The sequence below is a fragment of the Lagenorhynchus albirostris genome, chromosome 9 (assembly GCF_949774975.1).
Source record: "Lagenorhynchus albirostris chromosome 9, mLagAlb1.1, whole genome shotgun sequence".
In the NCBI taxonomy this organism is placed as follows: domain Eukaryota; kingdom Metazoa; phylum Chordata; class Mammalia; order Artiodactyla; family Delphinidae; genus Lagenorhynchus; species Lagenorhynchus albirostris.
The window spans coordinates 8,714,978-8,734,388 of record NC_083103.1 but is presented as its reverse complement, the minus strand read 5'-3'; the positions used below and the strand labels follow the sequence as shown (position 1 = coordinate 8,734,388).

General features: G+C 37.4%; 1 protein-coding gene across 1 annotated transcript in view; it reads left to right on the top strand.

Moving 5' to 3' along the window:
• The first annotated feature begins 15,778 nt into the window (after positions 1 to 15,778).
• Positions 15,779 to 19,411, top strand: part of LOC132525123 (solute carrier family 22 member 10-like) — a 38,827-nt gene continuing 35,194 nt past the window's right edge. The window contains exons 1-2 of the mRNA XM_060157640.1: positions 15,779 to 16,180; positions 17,109 to 17,212. Of these exons, the coding sequence (XP_060013623.1) occupies positions 15,779 to 16,180; positions 17,109 to 17,212 (506 nt within the window). The remainder of the gene's footprint in view (positions 16,181 to 17,108; positions 17,213 to 19,411) is intronic.

Sequence of the window (19,411 nt, the reverse complement as noted above, 5' to 3'; positions counted from 1 at the left end):
TGAGCTGGAAGATAAAATAGTGGAAATAACTACTGCAGAGCAGAATAAAGAAAAAAGAATGAAACGAATTGAGGACAGTCTCAGAGACCTCTGGGACAACATTAAATGCAGCAACATTTGAATTATAGGGGTCCAAGAAGAAGAAGAGAAAAAGAAAGGGACTGAGAAAATATTTGAACAGATTATATTTGAAAACTTCCCTAAAATGGGAAAGGAAATAGTCAGTCAAGTACAGGAAGAGTACAAGTCCCATACAGGCTAAATCCAAGGAGAAACACGTCAAGACACATTAATCAAACTATAAAAACTCAAATACAAAGAAAAAATATTAAAGCAACAAGGGAAAAACAACAATTAACATACAAGGGAATCCCCATAAGTTTAACAGCTGATCTGTCAGCAGAAACTCTACAAGCCAGAAGGGAGTGCAGGACATATTTAAAGTGATGAAAGGGAAAAACCTACAACCGAGATTACTCTCTCTAGCAAGGATCTCATTCAGATTCGACGGAGAAATTAAAACCTTTACAGGGAAGCAAAAACTAAGAGAATTCAGCACCACCAAACCAGCTTTACAACAAATGCTAAAGGATCTTCTCTAGGCAGAAAACAAAAGAGAAGGAAAAAACCTACAATAACAAACCCAAAACAATTAAGAAAATCGTAATAGGAACATATATATCGATAACTACGTTGAAAGTAAATTGATTAAATGCTCCAACTAAAAGGCATAGACTGGATGAATGGATACAAAAACAAGACCCATATATACGCTGTCTACAAGACACCCACTTCAGACCTAGTTACACATACAGACTGAAAGTGAGGGGATGGAAAAATTATTCCATGTAAATTGAAATCAAAAGAAAGCTTGAGTGGCAATTATCATATCAGACAAAAAAGACGTTAAAATCAAGACTATTACAAGAGACAAAGAAGGACAATACATAATGATCAAGGGATCAATCCAAGAAAAAGATATAACAATAGTAAAATTTATGCACCAAACAAAGGAGCACCTCAATACATAAGACAAATGCTAACAGCTGTGAAAGGGGAAATCAACAGTAACACAATCATAGTAGGGGACTTTACCACCCCACCTTCACCAAAGGACAGATCATCCAAAATTAAAATAAATAATGAAACACAAGCTTTAAATGACACATTAGACAAGATGGACATAATTGATATTTATAGGACATTCCATCCCAAAACAACAGAATACACTTTCTTCTCAAGTGCTTATGGAACATTCTCCAGGATAGATCATATCTTGGGTGCAAATCAAGCCTTGGTAAATTTAAGAAAAATCGTATCAAGTATGTTTTCCGACTATAACACTATGAGACTAGATATCAATTACAGGAAAAATATCTGTAAAAAATACAAACACATAGAGGCTAAACAATATACTACTAAATAACCAAGAGATCACTGAAGAAATCAAAGAGGAAATCAAAAAATACCTAGAAACAAATGACAATGAAGACACGATGGCCCAAAACCTATGGGATGCAGCAAAAGCAATTCTAAGAGGGAAGTTTATAGCAATACAATCCTATCTCAAGAAACAAGAAAAATCTCAAACAACCTAACTGTACACATAAAGCAATTAGAGAAAGAACAAAAAACCCCAAAGGTAGCAGAAATACAGAAATCATAAAGATCAGATCAGAAATAAATGAAAGAGAAATGAAGGAAACGATAGCAAAGATCAGTAAGACTAAAAGCTGGTTCTTTGAGAAGATACAGTAAATTGATAAACCATTAGCCAGACTCATCAAGAATAAAAGGGAGAAGACTGAAATCAACAGAATTTGAAATGAAAGTGGAGAAGTAACAACTGACACTGAAGAAATACAAAGGATCATGAGAGATTACCACAAGGAACTATATGCCAATAAAATGGACAACCTAGAAGAAATGCACAAATTCTTAGAAAAGCACTACCTTCTGAGACAGAATGAGGAAGAAATAGAAAATATAAACAGACCAACCACAAGCACTGGAATTGAGACTGTGATTAAAAATCTTGGTTCTCTCACTTGGTTCTCTCACAGGCGAATTCTTTCAAACATTTAGAGACGAGGTGACACCTATCCTTCTAAAAGTCTTACACAACATAGCAGAGGGAGGAACACTCCCAAACCCATTCTATGAGGCCACCATCACCCTGATACCAAAACCAGACAAAGATACTACAAAAAAAGAAAATTATAAACAAATATCACTGATGAATATAGATGCAAATATCCTCAACAAAATACTAGCAAACAGAATCCAACAACACATTAAAAGGATCATACACCATGATCAAGGGGGCTTATCCCAGGAATATAAGGATTCTTCAATATATGCAAATCAATCAGTGTGTAATACCATATTAACAAACTGAAGGATAAAAACCATATGATCATTTCAATAGATGCAGAAAAATCTTTTGACAAAATTCAACACTGTTTTATTATAAAACCCTTCAGAAAGTAGGCATAGAGGGAGTTACCTCAACATAATAAAGGTCATATATGACAAACCTACAGCCAACATCTTTCTCAATGGTGAAATACTGAAACCATTTCCACTAAGATCAGGAGAAAGACAAGGTTGTCCACTCTCACCATTATTATTCAACATAGTTTGGAAGTTTTAGCCACAGCAATCAGAGATGACAAAGAAATAAAAGGAATTCAAATCGGAAAAGAAGAATTAAAACTGTCTCTGTTTGCAGATGACACAATACTATACATAGAGAATCCTAAAGATGCTACCAGAAAAATACTACAGCTAATCAATGAATTTGATTAAGTAGCAGGATACAAAATTAATGCACAGAAATCTCTTCTATTCCTATACACTAATGACGAAAAATCTGAAAGAGAAGTTAAGGAAACACTCCCGCTTACCATTCCAACAAAAAGAATAAAATATCTAGGAATAAACCTACCTAAGGAGACAAAAACCTGTATGCCAAAAACTATAAGACACTGATGAAAGAAATTAAAGATGATACATTCCAACAAATGGAGAGACATACCGTGTTCTTGGATTGGAAGAATCAACATTATGAAAATGACTATACTATCCAAAGCAATCTACAGATTCAATGCAATCCCTATCAAACTACCAATGGCATTCTTCACAGAACTGGAACAAAAAAATTTCACAATTTGTATTGAAACACAAAGACCCCACATAAACAAAGCAATCTTGAGAAAGAAAATTTGAGCTGGAAGAATCAAGTTCCCTGACTTCAGACTATATTATAAAGGTACATTAATGAAGACAGTATGGTACTGGCAAAAAAACAGAATTATAGATCAATGGAAAAGGATAGAAAGTCCAGAGGTAAACCCACGAACATATGGTCACCTTGTTTTTGATAAAGGAGGCAAGAATATACAATGGAGAAAAGACAGACTCTTCAATAAGCGGTGCTGCAACAACTGGACAGCTACATGTAAAAGAATGAAATTAGAACCCTCCCTAATACCATGCACACAAATAAACTCAAGATGGATTAAAGACGTAAATGTAAGGTCAGACACTCTAAAACTCTTAGAGGAAAACATAGACAGAACACTCTATGACATAAATCACAGCAAGATCCTCTTTGACCCACTTCCTAGAGAAATGGAAATAAAAACAAAATAAACAAATGGGACCTAATGAAACTTAAAAGCTTTTGCACAGCAAAGGAAACAATAAACAAGACGAAAAGACAACCCGCAGAATGGGGGAAAATATTTGTAAACAAAGCAATGGACAAAGGAGTAATCTCCAAAATATACAACAGCTCATGCAGCTCAATATCAAAAAAACAAACAACCCAATCCAAAAATGGGCAGAAGACCTAAATAGACATTTCTCCAAAGAAGATATACAGATTGCCAACAAATACATGAAAGAATGCTCAACATCACTAATTATTAGAGAAATGCAAATCAAAACGACAATGAGGTATCACCTCACACTCATCAGAATGGCCATCATCAGAAAACCCACAAACAATAAATGCTGGAGAGGGTGTCAAAAAAGGGGAACCTCTTGCACTGTTGGTGGGAATGTAAATGGACACAGCCACTATGAAGGACAGTATGGAAGTTCCTTAAAAAACTAAAAATAGAACTGCCATATGACCCGGAAATCCCACTACTGGGCATATACCCTGAGAAAACCATAATTCAAAAAGAGTCATGTACCACGATATTCACTGCACCACTATTTACAATAGCCAGGGTATGGAAGCCAATAAGTGTCCATTCACAGACGAATGGATTAAGATGTGGCACATGTATTCAATGGAATATTACTCAGCCATAAAAAGAAACGAAATTGAGTTATTTGTAGTGAGGTGGATGGACCTAGAGTCTGTCATACAGAGTGAAGTAAGTCAGAAAGAGGAAAACAAATACCGTATGCTAACATATATATATATATATATATATATATATATATATATATATATATAATCTAAAAAAAGGGAGGGGGTTTGAAGAACTAGGGGCTGGATAGGAATAAAGATGCAGAAGTAGTGAATGGACATGAGAACATGGGGAGGGGGAAGTGTAAGCTGGGATGAAGTGAGGGAGTGGCATGGACATATATACACCACCAAATGTAAAATAGATAGCTAGTGGGAAGCAGCCACACAGCACAGGGAGATCAGCTTGGTACTTTGTGTCCACCCAGACTGGTGGGATAGGGAATGTGGGAGGAGTTGCATGAGGGAGGAGATATGGGGATATATGTATACGTATAGCTGATTCACTTTGTTATACAGCAGAAACTAACACGAGATTGTAAAGCAATTTTACTACAGTAAAGATGTAAAAAAAAAATTAAAAAGAATTTTTTAAAATTAAAAAATAATATTTATATTTCACATATATTAAAAAGCATGTTTTTAGTGAAATCTAATAATTTAATAGTTAAAAGCAAACAATTGGGGCTTCCCTGGTGGCGCAGTGGTTGAGAGTCCACCTGCCGATGCAGGGGACATGGGTTCGTGCCCCAGTCCGGGAAGATCCCACATGCCCGTGAGCCATGGCCGCTGAAACTGCGCATCTGGAGCCTGTGCTCCGCAACGGGAGAGGCCACACAGTGAGAGGCCCGCGTACCGCAAAAAGAAAAAAGAAAAAAGAAAAAAGAAAACAATTAATTTTAAAACTCTGTAACATTTTTAGAGTCTAGTTTTTATTCTAATATTATGAGTCCTTTTAAGGAAAGAAGTATAATAAACACTGGATTTTTAAAGAAATTGCTCAAGGGACACTGAACAGTTACTGAGAGAAATGCAAGAGACTAAAAAATATGAAAAGATGGTCAAGCTCAATAATAACAAAATTAGAAAATTAAAATTTTTATGTCACTTAAAACTTATGAGTTTCATCAGATTAAAGTGCAACAGTATTATAGAGAATGTGGGAAAACCAAAATTTCTGGGGGTACTTGCAGTAGTATAATTAGGCACAATCTTTATGAGGCTATTTTAAAAATACAACTAAATTAAAAGGCTTAACCTTTATTTTAGAAACTGAATGGGAAGAACTTAACCTTAAAGAAGTAATTAATGAAAAGGAATAGAATGCATGTACTAGGCTGCTCATAAATGAAAGTTTCAAAGTAAAACTGAAAACGACCTTGATTTTCTCATTTAATAAATTCAAATATATCCATCCAAACTGCTTTCACTTCTGTCATTACAAAGGATAACTGTATGCATTGAAGGGGGGAAAAAAGAACATGTTAAGTTAGGAAATGAGGAAAAACCCAAAATGTATACCAGGACACTATTCTTATGGCCAGAAATAAAGTTCTATATATTTAGCCAAGATATTAACAGTATCTATGTGTGTTAATACAGCCTAGATCTTATGTGAAGTAAAATTTTATTTCCAACTTTTTCTGTGAAGAATTTTTAATTCTATAGTGATAGAAAATAAAAGAACTATTTTCCATAGTGGAAAGAAAAGATTATTTGTGTATATTTGCCAATTTCCTTGTCCTTGGGGAAAGAAGTCGTAGTTTTCTATAATGGGGCTGTGCGACTTACAGGAGCCCCATCTCACCACCCTTTCCTGCCTCTATGAATCTAAAGCTGGGACCTTCCAGAACCCAATTTATGGCAAGTCCTGGCCAAGCTGGCCAATAGACCCACTTCTTCTAACAACTACTCATTTCAGCTTGTGGAGGCTCAGCAGCCCCTCCTAACCCTGACCCCTCTTCCTTAAGCACTCATCAGACCCCCCCCTTGAATCAAGCTCCCATTCCTTATCCTGCCAAGGTGCCCCTCTGGGGACATCTACTCTAAGGCCAGGGATCACCCAAAGGCTCCCTGAATATCCCGCCTCCCTGAAAAAAAATTCTGAATAGACTGGCCTTTCCCTACACAGGACGCTTCTCTGTGAGACTGGGAAGTGCATGGAGTTGTGCAGGCAGGGGAAGAGGTTGCTGATAAAGATGTCAATCCCATCCCATCTGTGCTCCTTGAAACTGCCACGTGTCACCTACACAACTCAGTGAACTTAGGTATGTGGTTTGAGGTAACTTCTCTCCATTTTGCACTTTGGACTCAAGTCACTGAATGTGGTTGCTCACTTTTCCCAGTAAATGTGAGACTGTAACTACAAAGTAAATCCTTGGAATTCCCTGGCAATTCTACTATATTTGCAGGATGATTTAACCCTAACTTTAGAGCAGGACCAGTCTTCCAGTTTATGTACCCAGTCCTCTCTCCTCAGACTTACAACACTGCTTCTCCTACAGTTGTACTACCTGATGGGCACCCAGTTAGTTATCTCAATAAGGGTAAAAATAACAGAGGAGACCTCATTTTTACTCATATCTTTACCCACAAACTCTGCATTTTTTCATTTGCACAGCATGACCTTCTCCTGACCAAAGCCAAACATTTCATTTTTAAAGGAATCTCATTTCCCCACATCTACTCAAAGACTTGGCTTCTATGAATATCTCTATTCTCTCTTCAACATCCCTCTTTCCCTGGTTACTAAACTTTATGAGTTTTGTTCATCTCCATCTTGTCCAAGTTTTTGCTTTTCTTTTTTTAAAAATTTAATTATAGAACTTACTTATCTACAGAAAACAATTTTTTAAAAGACACTCATATATACACCATATACACAAAAATTAAACAGGTATTACTAGTTCATAGTACAGAGCTTTCCTTAAGAAAGGAGGAAGGAGGAAGGCTCTGATGCTGGGGATGATAGACTAAGCATACTGGCTCTGGTCTCTTTGACTAAATGCACCTTGCAACCTGAAAGAAAGCAGTGCAGGAATGCCCCAGGCTAAACAAATCACAGGGTCAGCACAAGGTCCCACCCATCAGCAAACAGGCTGCTTAAAGACTTCCTGAGCCCACAGCCACTTCTAAACACACCACTCGACACAGCACTGTCCACCAGAGGGCCAAGACCCAGCTCCACCCATCAGTGGGTAGGTACCAGCCCCTCCCACCAGGAAGCTTGTATAAGCCTCTAGACCAGTCTCACCCACCAGGAGGCAAACACCAGAAGCAAGAAAACTACAGTCCTTCAGCCTATAGCATTGAGTTTGCAAACACAGGTCAGAGATGAGCCTGGGGCCAGCTGGTCCCTGGCCCTAGGTTGACGAGAAAGGAGTGTACTCCTGGGACATATAGGACAGCTGCTAGAGAGGGCCACTTCTCCAAGTCGAGAAATGTAGCTAAGCTACTACATACACAAAATGCAAATACAACTTTAAACAAAATGAGACGCCTAAAGGATATGTTCCAGATGAAGGAACAAGATAAAACACCAGAAGAACAACTAAGTAAAGTGCAGATAGGCAATCTACCTGAGAAAGAGTTCAGAATAACGATCAAAGATGATCCAAGAACTCAGGAAAAGAATGAATGCAAAGAGTGAGAAGTTACAGGAAGTTTTTAGCAAAGAGTTAGAAAATACAAAGAATAACCAGAGATGAAGAATACAATACCTGAAATTTAGAATACACTAGAAGGAATCAATCGCAGAATAAATGAGGCAGAAGACCAAATCAATCAGCTGGAAGACGGAGTGGTGGAAAGACTGCCACAGAACAGAATAAAGAAAAAAGTTGAAAAGAAATGAGGATAGTTTAAGAGACCTCTGGTACAATGTCAAACACAGCAACATTAGAATTATAGGGGTCACAGAAGGAGAAGAGAGAGAGAAGGGCCTGAGAAAATATTTGAAGAGATAATAGCTGAAAAATTCCCTAACATGGGAAAAGAAACAGTCACCCAAGTCCAGAAAGCACAGAGTCCCATACAGGATTAACCCAAGGAGCAACACGTCAAGACACATAGCAATTAAACTGACAAAAATGAAAGACAAAGAGAAAATATTAAAAGCAATAAGGGAAAAGCAACAAATAACACCCAACAGAATACTCATAAGACTATCAGCTGATTTTTCAGCAGGAACTCTGCAGGCCAGAAGGAAGTTGCACAATTTAGTTAAAGTAATGAAAGGGAAGAAACTACAACCAAGAATACTCTACCCAGCATGGCTCTCATTCGGATTTGACAGAGAAATCAAAAGCTTTACAGATAAACAAAAGCTAAGAGAATTTGGCACCACCAGACCAGTTTTACAACAAATGCTAAAGGAACTTCTCTAAGTGAAATACAAAAGGCCACAGCTCGAAACAAGAAACTTACAAAATGGGGAAGCTCACCAATAAAGGCAAACATACAGTAAAGGCAGGCAATCATCCACACACAAATATGATATCAAAACCCGTAAACATGAGAGGAGGAGAGTACAAATGCAGGATATTGGAAATGCATTTCAAATGAAGAGATCAGCAATGTAAAACAATCTTGTATACATATAGACTGCTATATCAAAACCTCATGGTAACTGCAAACGAAAAATCTATAATATACTGCAAAAAAGAAAAGTGAATCCAAGCAAATCACAAGAGAAGAGAACACAAGAGGAAAGGAAAAAAAAAGGGATACAAAAACAAATCTGAAACAAGTAACAAAACAGCAATAAGAATATATATATGGATAATTACCTTAAATGTAAACAGATGAAATGCTCCAAATAAAAGAGATAGACTGGCTGAATGGATACAAAACAAGACCCATATATATGTTGTCCACAAGAGCCCCACTTCAGATCTAGAGACACAAACGGACTGAAAGTAAGGGGATGGAAAATGGTATTCCATGCAATTGGAAATCAAAAGTAAGGTAGAGTAGCAATACTTATATCAGATGAAATAGACTTTAAAATGAAGACTGTTAAAACTAAAGACAAAGGAAGACATGACAAAATGATCAAGGGATCAGTACAAGAAGAGGATATAACAATTGTAAATATATGTGCACCCAACATAGGAGCACCTCAATATATAAGGCAAACACAAACAGTCATAAAAGGAGACATTGACGGTAACACAATAATAGTGGGGGACTTTAACACCCCACTTACATCAATGGAAGTTCATCTAGACAAAAAACAAAAAATCAATAAGGAAACAGGCCTTAAGTGACACATTAGACCAGATAGACTTGATATTTATAGAGTATTCCATCCAAAAGCAGCAGAATACACATTCTTTTCAAGTGCAAATAGAACATTCTTCAGAATTGGTCACATGTTGGGCCACAAAGGAAGTCTTGGTAAATTTAAGAAAATTGAAATCATATTAAGCAACTTCTCCAACCACAAGGCTATGAGGTTAGGAGTCAACTACAAGAAAAAAATTGTGAAAAACACAAACACATGTAGCCTAAACAATATGCTACTAAACAACAAATGGATCACTTGGAAATCAAAGAGGAAATTAAAAAATACCTAGAGACAAATGAAAACAAAAACATGACAATCTACCACCTATGGGACACAGCAAAAGCAGTTCTAAGAGGGAACTTTATAGTGATACAAGTTTACCTTAGGAAAAAAGAAAAATCTCAAATAACCATCCTAACCTTACACCTAAAGCAAATAGAGAAATGAAAACAAAACCCAGTGTTAGTAGAAGGAAAGAAATCATAAAAATCAGAGCAGAAATAAATGAAAGACTAAGAAAACAATAGAAAAGATCAATGAAACCAAAAGCTGGTTCTTTGAAAAGATAAACAAAATTGAAAAACCTTTAGCCAGACACATCAAGAAAAAAAAAGAAAGACAGCCCAAATCAGTAAAATTAGAAATGAAAAATGAGAACTTACAACAGACACCACAGAAATACAAAAGTACGTAACAGAGTACTACAGGCAATTACATGCCAATAAAATGGAAAACCTAGAAGAAATGGACCGATTCTTAGAAAGGTACACTCTCCCAAGACAGAACTAGGAAGAAATAGAAAATATGAATAGGCAAATTACAAGTATTGAAATTGAATCTGTGATTTAAAAACTCCCAATAAACAAAAGTCCAGGACCAGCTGGCTTCACAGGTGAATTCTATCAAACATTTGGGGAAGAATTAACAGCTATCCTTCTGAAATTATTTTTAAAAATTGCAGAGGAAGGAACACTTTTAAACTCATTCTATGAGGTCCCCATCACCCTGATACCAAAATCAGACAAAGATACTACACAAAAAAGGAAATGACAGGCCGATATCACTGATTAATATAGATATACAAATCCTCCACAAAATACTAGCAAATCAAATTCAACAATACAATATAAGGATCATACACCATAACCAAGTGGGATTTATCCTAGGGATGCAAGGATTTTTCAATATCCACAAATCAATCAGTGTGATACTCTACATTAACAAACTGAAGAATAAAAACCATATGATCAAAAAAAAACAAACAAACAAACAATATGATCATCTCAATAGAGGCAGAAAAATCTCTTGATAAAATTCAACATCCATTTATGATAAAAAAAACTCTCCAGAAAGTGGGCATAGAGAGAACCAACCTCAACATAATAAAGGCCATATATGACAAACCCACAGCTAACATCATACTCAATGGTGAAAAGCTGAAAGCATTACCTCTACGATCAGGAACAAGAAAAGGATGTCCACTCTTGCCAATATTATTCAACATAGTTTTGGAAGTCCTAACCACAGCAATCAGGGAAGGAAAAGAAATAAAAGGGATTCAGACTGGATAAGAAGTAGTAAAACTGTCACTGTTTGCAAATGACATGATACTATACATAGACAATCCTAAAGATGTACCATAAAACCACTAGAGCTCATCAATGAATTCGGTAATGCAGCAGGATACAAAATTAATGCAGAGAAATCTGTTGCATTTTTATACACTAACTATGAAAGATTAGAAATAGAAATTAAGGAAACAATCCCATTTACCATCACATCAAAAAGAATAAAATACCTAGGAATAAACCCACCTAAGGAGGCAAAAGACCTGTACTCTGAAAACTATAAGACACTGATGAAGGAAATCAAAGATGACACAAACAGATGGAAAGATATATGGTGTTCTTGGATTGAAAGAATCAATATTGTCAGAATGACTATACTACCCAAAGCAATCTACAGACTCAATGCAATACTTATCAAACTACCAATGGCATTTTTCACAGAACAAGAACAAAATATTTTAAAATTTATATGGAAACACAAGAGACCACCAACAAAGCAATCTTGAGAAAGAAAAACAGAGCTGGAGGAATCAGGCTCCCTGACTTCAGACTATACTACAAAGATACAGCAATCAAAACAGTATGACATGCACACCAAAACAGAAATATAGATCAATGGAACAGGATAGAAAGCCCAGAGATAAACCCATGCATCTATGGTCAATTAATCTAAGACAAAGGAGGCAAGACTATACCATGGTGGAAAGACAGTCTCTTCAATAAGTGGTGCTGGGAAAACTGGACAGCTACATGTAAAAGAATGAAATTAGAACATTCTCTAACACCATACACAAAAGTAAACTCAAAATGGATTGAAGACCTAAATGTAAAACAGGATACCACAAAACTCCTAGAGGAAAATATAGGTAGGACACTCTTTGACATAAATTGCAGCAATATCTTTTTGGGTCCACCTCCTAGAGTAATGGATTTAAAAACAAAAATAAACAAATGGGACCAAATTAAACTTAAAAGGTTTTGCACAGCAAAGGAAACCATAAACAAAATAAAAAGACAACATACATAGTGGGAGAAAATTTTTGCAAATGATGCAACCAACAAGGGATTAATCTCCAAAATATACAAACAACACATATAGCTCAATATCAAAAAACAAACAACCCAATCAAAAAAGTGAGCACAAGATCTAAATGGACATTTCTCCAAAGAAGACATACAGGTGGCCAAAAGGCACATGAAGTGATGCTCCACATCGATAATTATTAGAGAAATGCAAATCAAAAGTACAATGAGGTATCACCTCACACCGTTCAGAATGGCCATCATCAAAAAAGTCTACAAGTAGCAAATGCTGAAAAGAGTGTTGAGAAAAAGAAACCCTCCTACACTGTGGGTGGGATTGTAAATTAGTACAGCCACTATGGAGAACAGTATGGAGGTTCTGCAAGAAACTAATATAGAGCTACGATATTATCCTGCGATCCCACTCCTGGGCAAATATCTGGAGAAAATCATAATTTGAAAAAATACATGCACCCCATGTAAATAGCAGTACTATTTACAATAGGCAAGACATGGAAGCAACCTAAATGTCCATCAACATATGAATGGATATGCATGTGTATAAACATATATATATGTATGTATATAAACATATATATAATGGAATATTACTCAACCATAAAAAAGAATGAAATAATACCATTTGCAGCAAAATGGATGGACCTAGAAATTGTCATACTAAGTGCAGTAAACTGGACAGAGAAAGATAAATATCATATGACATCGTTTATATGTGTAATCTAAAAAAAGAGATACAAATGAACTTATTTCCAAAACGGAAAGAGACTCACAGACATAGAACACAAACTTATGGTTACCAAAGGGGAAAGGGGGTGGGGGGAGAGATAAATTAGGAGGTTGGGATTAACATATACACACTACTATATATGAAATAGATAACAAACAAGGACCTACTCTATAGCACCGGGAACTATATTCAATATTCTGTAATAACAGATAAGTGTTATTATATAGTTTCTAGTCCCTTGTTACAGTGATCTGTGTTTCTACTGATATATTTTCTTAATTCCTTTAGCATCTTTATTACCTCCTTTTAAAACTGGGGTTGTAATAGACTGGTGAGGTCTGCTTTGTTATTTCAGAGGATCTCTCATGTTCTTTTAATTAGGAGTAGTTCCTCTGAATTTTCATTTTACTTAACATTCTCTATCTCTATGAATTTAGGGGAAACAGTTAAGTATTGTGCTGTTGAAGGGGTGTTTTAGATGGGAGCATACTGGTGTAGACCCTGTGTGTCCAATATCTTTGGTTCAAGGGCTGGTTTGTAATGGATGCTAGCCATGTCTTCTCTCAGGTTGGTGCGGTTGGTTTTGGGGGATCTAAAGCCAGTCCAGAGTGAGGCAGGAATTCCTCTCTGCTCCATGCCTATCACCATGCTCTCATGGGCGGGTCTGCTCCCCAGTTTTTGGAGTAGAAGCTCTGAAAGTCAGGTTCCATCTGGTTTCTTTCCCCTTGAGTGCATGCCCTGCCCCAAAAGAGAGGAGTATGGAAGCAATAGAGGTCCGTGTGCTCACAGAGAACTGAAGCACTGCCGTGTTGGTGTCCACAGCTCACTCAGATGCACCCCATCCTTTTCCCTGATGTGTTCATCCCAGATCTAGTGCAAGGCTGTGGTGTGGAGGGGCCAGGCTGGCGCGTTCGCTAGACTGGGGCTTGGGGTCAGGGCACTATGGCTGCAGGAATTGAGGTGGCTGCACTTCTGTCAGGTATATGGGCTGCCTCACTGGCAGTATTCTCCCAGGACCTCTCTGCCCCAGATGCAGCAGTAAGATGTGCTGTGGAGTGAGTGGGGGTGGGATGTTTGCCCCCTCAGATTGGGGAGTGCAGCGAGGCGGTAGCTGCCAGTTCAAAGTTCTGTCCACCCTGATTATTGGAGCCAAAATGTGTGCTCTCCTTGTGTGTAGGGTCAAGGCTCCTCCAGCTCATCTATCTGTCCCAGAGGTTCTCCCAGCCACCAAGAGGTCTTGTCTCATCCACGCAGGAACCCAGATTGGGATGTCCAGGCTGTGACTCAACCAGATAGCTCCTCAGGATGAGGGTCTGTCCCTGCAAAATTTCTCTCTTACTTGAAGATCCCTTTCCAGGGCTGGGATCCTGACCATAGGCATTTTTTTCTGTCCTCCTCTGTTACGTGGAAATCTTTCTTGAAGCTTTGTTTGTTTAGGAGTTCTTCTGACAACTTGCATTCAGTATTCTGTGAGAATTATTCCACATGTTGATGTATTTTTCATGTGTGTAAGGATTGGTGAGCTCCACGTCCTCCCACTGCACCCTTTTGATCCCTCCCCTCTATATAGCAACTTTTAAATGACAGAGGTTAAATAATGGAAAACAGATCACTAGATGCCAAAGGTAGGAAAGGGAATGACGTGAGCAAGTGTTGGTGGTACATTTATAAGAGTACTAAAACAGGATTTCCTGTGGGGAGGGAATTATTTAGTATCTGGGCTATGGCGGTGGGCACAGGAAGCTACGGGTGATAACACTATACAGTTCTAATTACATGCACACACAAACACAAGTACAGGAAAACCTGACTGGGGAAATCTGAATAAGATCAGTAGACTGTGTCACTCTCAATATCTTCGCTGTGATTATTATACTATAATTTTATAAATATTATTATTGGGGCAAACTGAGTGAAGTGCACGCAGATTCTCATTATATTTTTTCTTGCTACTGCATGTGAATCTTCAATAATACCAATAAACACTTCAATTAAAAGTATACCAGATTGGAAGTTGTAGCATGTAAACTGTAAGTATAAGAAACCTGGAACTGTTATATTCATATAAGTAAAATACATACTGGGAATTGAGAAGCATTACTAGACGTAAAAAGGCCCAGGAGCATCTTGATAAAGTGACGAATTCATCAGGATTCTGACCGGTAACGCATAAAAGATCCTTAATATATTCTGTAAGGGAAAACCTCAGAAGATAAATCCTTAGGTGAGCTCACCTCTCTTTCTCCACTATCTTTATTTGAAGGAATTTAAAATTATTTTGAGTTCTGGGTGTGACTGAAACTGAAGCACATATCAGTTGCTAAAAGGTAGCAATTGCACCATATTCCACTATGCTTTAATTAGAAACAAAGGATTATATTTTGTTAATTATTGTAACTTAAAGTCAGTATAAACAAGAAGAACACTTGCTTTCTGTTCTTTCCCCAGAAAAATCATAAAGCATTCACTTCTGTGTCTCTCAAATTCCATTTTCTGGAAATGACTGAAGACTGTAGCAGGCATATTTTAGATTATTTAGAGACCATGTACACGCCAAAGTCCAATGTTGATTTCACAGAATCACTGAGAAGAAGCATGTTAAGTGAGTAAACCTTTAAACAGATTTAATGTTCATCAGATAGAAGTATCTTTGGTAAATAATTTTCTCTATGACTTTACTTAAAAAACTAATACCTCGTGATTCCAGACAGATTGGGGAAACTGCTTCCGATGTTCTGGTGCAGTAGCGAAGTGACGAGAACCATTGATGAGAAACTGATGTGAGGTCACATAGATTTAGTGTGAGTTAATGAAAGGAAACATTTTTCCCCCTTTGAACTTACCTCTACAAATTCATTGTGAGTTTTCTTGAAAATTGCCTCTTCACAATGGCTTTTGAGGAGCTTCTGAATGAAGTTGGTGGCCTGGGAAAATTCCAGATCCTTCAGATGGTTTTCGTTCTTCCTCCGGTCATGATAGCAGCCTGTCACATACTGCTGGAAAACTTCACTGCAGCCATTCCTGGTCATCGCTGCTGGGTCCCCATCCTTGATAATGACACTGTCTCTGATAATGACACTGGGATCTTCAGCCCTGATGTCCTCCTGAGAATCTTCATCCCGTTGGATTCTAACTTGAAACCAGAGAAATGTCATCGTTTCCTCCTCCCCCAGTGGCAGCTCCTTCAACTGAACGGGACCTTCCCCAACATGAGTGACCTGGACACGGAACCCTGTGTGGACGGCTGGGTGTATGACCGAAGCTCCTTCTCCTCCACCATCGTGACTGAGGTAAAGGCCCCATTTACCTCTTCTGAGTACGTGGTGTGGGTGTTTAGAATAACATGAATAGGCACTGTTCAAATATTCAGTTACTGAGTAGCTAGTATAACCAGCTCTCTTTTATTCTTTCAGTGATTGTTTATCTTTTTAATTGCCAAACACTTACATTACAACTGAAGATGATGAAATCAACAAACTGCTCATGAATTTTACTATCACAAAGCTTAAAATTTAATGTGAAGATTGACGTTTAGACAAGGACATACTTGATATAATGTGTGAAACATTATTCTTATTTATTATTATTTTTTTTGTGGTACGCGGGCCTCTCACTGTTGTAGCCTCTCCCATTGCGGAGCACAGGCTCTGGACGCACAGGCCCAGCGGCCATGGCTCACGGGCCCAGCCTCTCCGTGGCATGAGGGATCCTCCCGGACCGGGGCACGAACCCGTGTCCCCTGCATCGGCAGGCGGACTCCCAACCACCGTGCCACCAGGGAAGTCCTGAAAAATTATTCTTGGTCACTTGTTCTCAGTCTAGTTGCAATTGGAAATATTTGTATTAACTTAAAAAAATTCCTTTTCCTGACTAATTGTCAGAGAAACAAATCAGAATGTATTTCACTATAGGTGTGATCCAGGCATCAATGATTAAAAAAAATAAACAAACCTCAATTTTTCCAATGTGTGACAAAGATTGAGAACCACTGAGGTATGCAGTGCTCAGTCAATATGAAGACTGTCCCTGGTATAACCTGGTAGAGTGAGCTGAGGATCTAGCGAAAGCCATGCTTAAGCTGAGACATGAATGATACAGATGAGTAGATGTAGTAAAGGAAACCAGAGGGCGTGTTCACTGAGGGCTATTGAAGTCAGTGCGCATCGAATGGTAAAAGATGCTGTGAAGCTCCTCTGTGCTGGTTTCCTTCTCTTCCAGTGGGACCTCGTATGTGATTATCAGTCACAGAAACCAGTGGTTCAATCCCTATTCATGGCTGGAATGCTGGTGGGGGGCCTCCTATATGGCCATCTCTCAGACAGGTGAGTTTCTCCAGATCACTGCTGCCATTCCTCTGTGGTGTTTTCACAGTTTATGATTAATTGCTTCATAAAGATTCTTTATTGAGTCCCAATATACAATTTATACTGTTGTGGGTTGCCTTGGTTCCAAGGGAGCTATAGATGGAAATGCAGAATTAGAATCATTGCGATGAATGTCATTTTGTTGCCACAGAGCTCTCTGTACTGGTCACATAAATGGCCTCTTCGTAAGATCTGGGTGCATTTCAGAATAGTAGTTTGAGGTGAGTTACCATAAACTTCATTTATAAAGGTGAGAAGGAGTTACCAATGGGAAGTGAGAGGAAGGTGCTTCAAGATAGGAGGTTCTGCCTGTTTGAAGAAACAGCATTGTAGGCCTTTCCCAAGGATTCAGTGAGCTAAATGTTTGTGGGTTCTCACATTAGTCCTCATATCATGGTTACCCCACTGTAATTAGTATTGATTTCTATAAAATTTGTGTGCTCAGTGAGATGGTACTGAAGTTGAATTAGAAATAATTGTGGCTATAATCTGTATGTTTAATTTTGTAAGAGATAAAAAGCCTCATTAGAGGTAATACTTTCAACAATATAAGGTAACTAATCTATAGAACTCAGGAGTCATAATTTTTGGAGTCAGAAGTTTGGGTTATCCTGTGCCTGGCAGGGGTCATCCAAAAGTAAGAGGACCAGCATGGCTGCCACATACTCAAGTCTCCCATAGGGGAAATGGGAGGCTTAAAGTACCCCTTGTCATCTGTAAGCCTAACGTCCTTTAATCTTACAGCTGAAAATTGTGGACTCTGAATGTGTCACCTCTCGAATCATGATTCCGTTCTATTGGTTTATCTGTCTCTTTATATGCCAGTACCATACTCTTTTGATTATTATAGCTTTGTAATATAGCTTGAAATAGACAGTGTTCTGCTTCTAGCTTGGATCTTCTTTGTCAGGATTGCTTTGACTATTTGGGTTCATTTGTGATTTCATATAAATTTTTGGACAGTTTTTTTCTGTTTCTGTGAAAGATGCCACTGGAATTTTGATAGATATTGCACTTAATCTATAGATGGCTCTGGGTAGTGTGAACATTTTAAAAATATTAATTTTTCTCATCCATGAACATGAGTTCTTTCCATTTATTTTTGTCCACTTCAATTTCTTTCATCATCTTGTTTTTTTCAGTGTCCAGATCTTTCATCTCCTTAATCATTTTATTGTTTTTGATGCTATAGTAAATGGGATTGTTTCTTTTATTACCGTTTTCAGATATTTCATTGTTGGTATATAGAAATGTGTTTGATTTTCATAAGTTGATTTTGTTTCCTGCAACTGTATTGAATTTGTAGATAAGTTCTAACAAAGTTTTTGGTTGAGTCTTCAGGGTTTTCTATATACAAGTTCATATCATCTGTAACAAAAAACATATAATTCCTTCTTTCCCATTTGAATACATTTTACTTCTTTTTCTTGTCTGATAGGTCTGATTAGGACTTCCAGGATTATGCTGATAGGAATGGTGTGAGTGGGCTCCCTTTATTCCCTTGAACTTAGAGGAAAATCTTGCAAACTGTCACTACTGAGTACGATGTTATCTGAAGGCTTGTCATATATCACTTTTATTGTGTTGAGTTATGTTTCTTCTACACCCAATTAATCGAGCATTTTTATCATGAAAGGATATTGTATTATATAAATGGATTTTTCTTTATCTTTTGAAATGATCATATGATTTTTAACTTTCATTCCATTAATATAGTGTATCACGTATATTGATTTCCATATGTTGAACTCCTTGCATCTTAGGGATGAATCACACTTCATCGTATTGTATGACCCTTTTAATGTGCTGTTAAATTTGCTTTGCTATTATTTTGATGAGAAATTTTTTGCATCTATATTCATCAGAGATGTTGGACTGTAGTTTTCTTGTTGTGTCCTTATCTTATTTTGATATCTTGAAAATGGTGGTCTTCTAAAATGAGTTTGACCATAATTCAAAAAGATACATGTACCACAAAGTTCATTGAAGCACTATTTACAATAGCCAGGACATGGCAGCAACCTAAATGTCCATCGACAGATGAATGGATGAAGAATATGTGGCACATATATACAATGAAATATTACTCAGCCATGAAAAGGAACGAAATTGAGTTATTTGTAAGGTGGATGGACCTAGAGTCTGTCATACACAGTA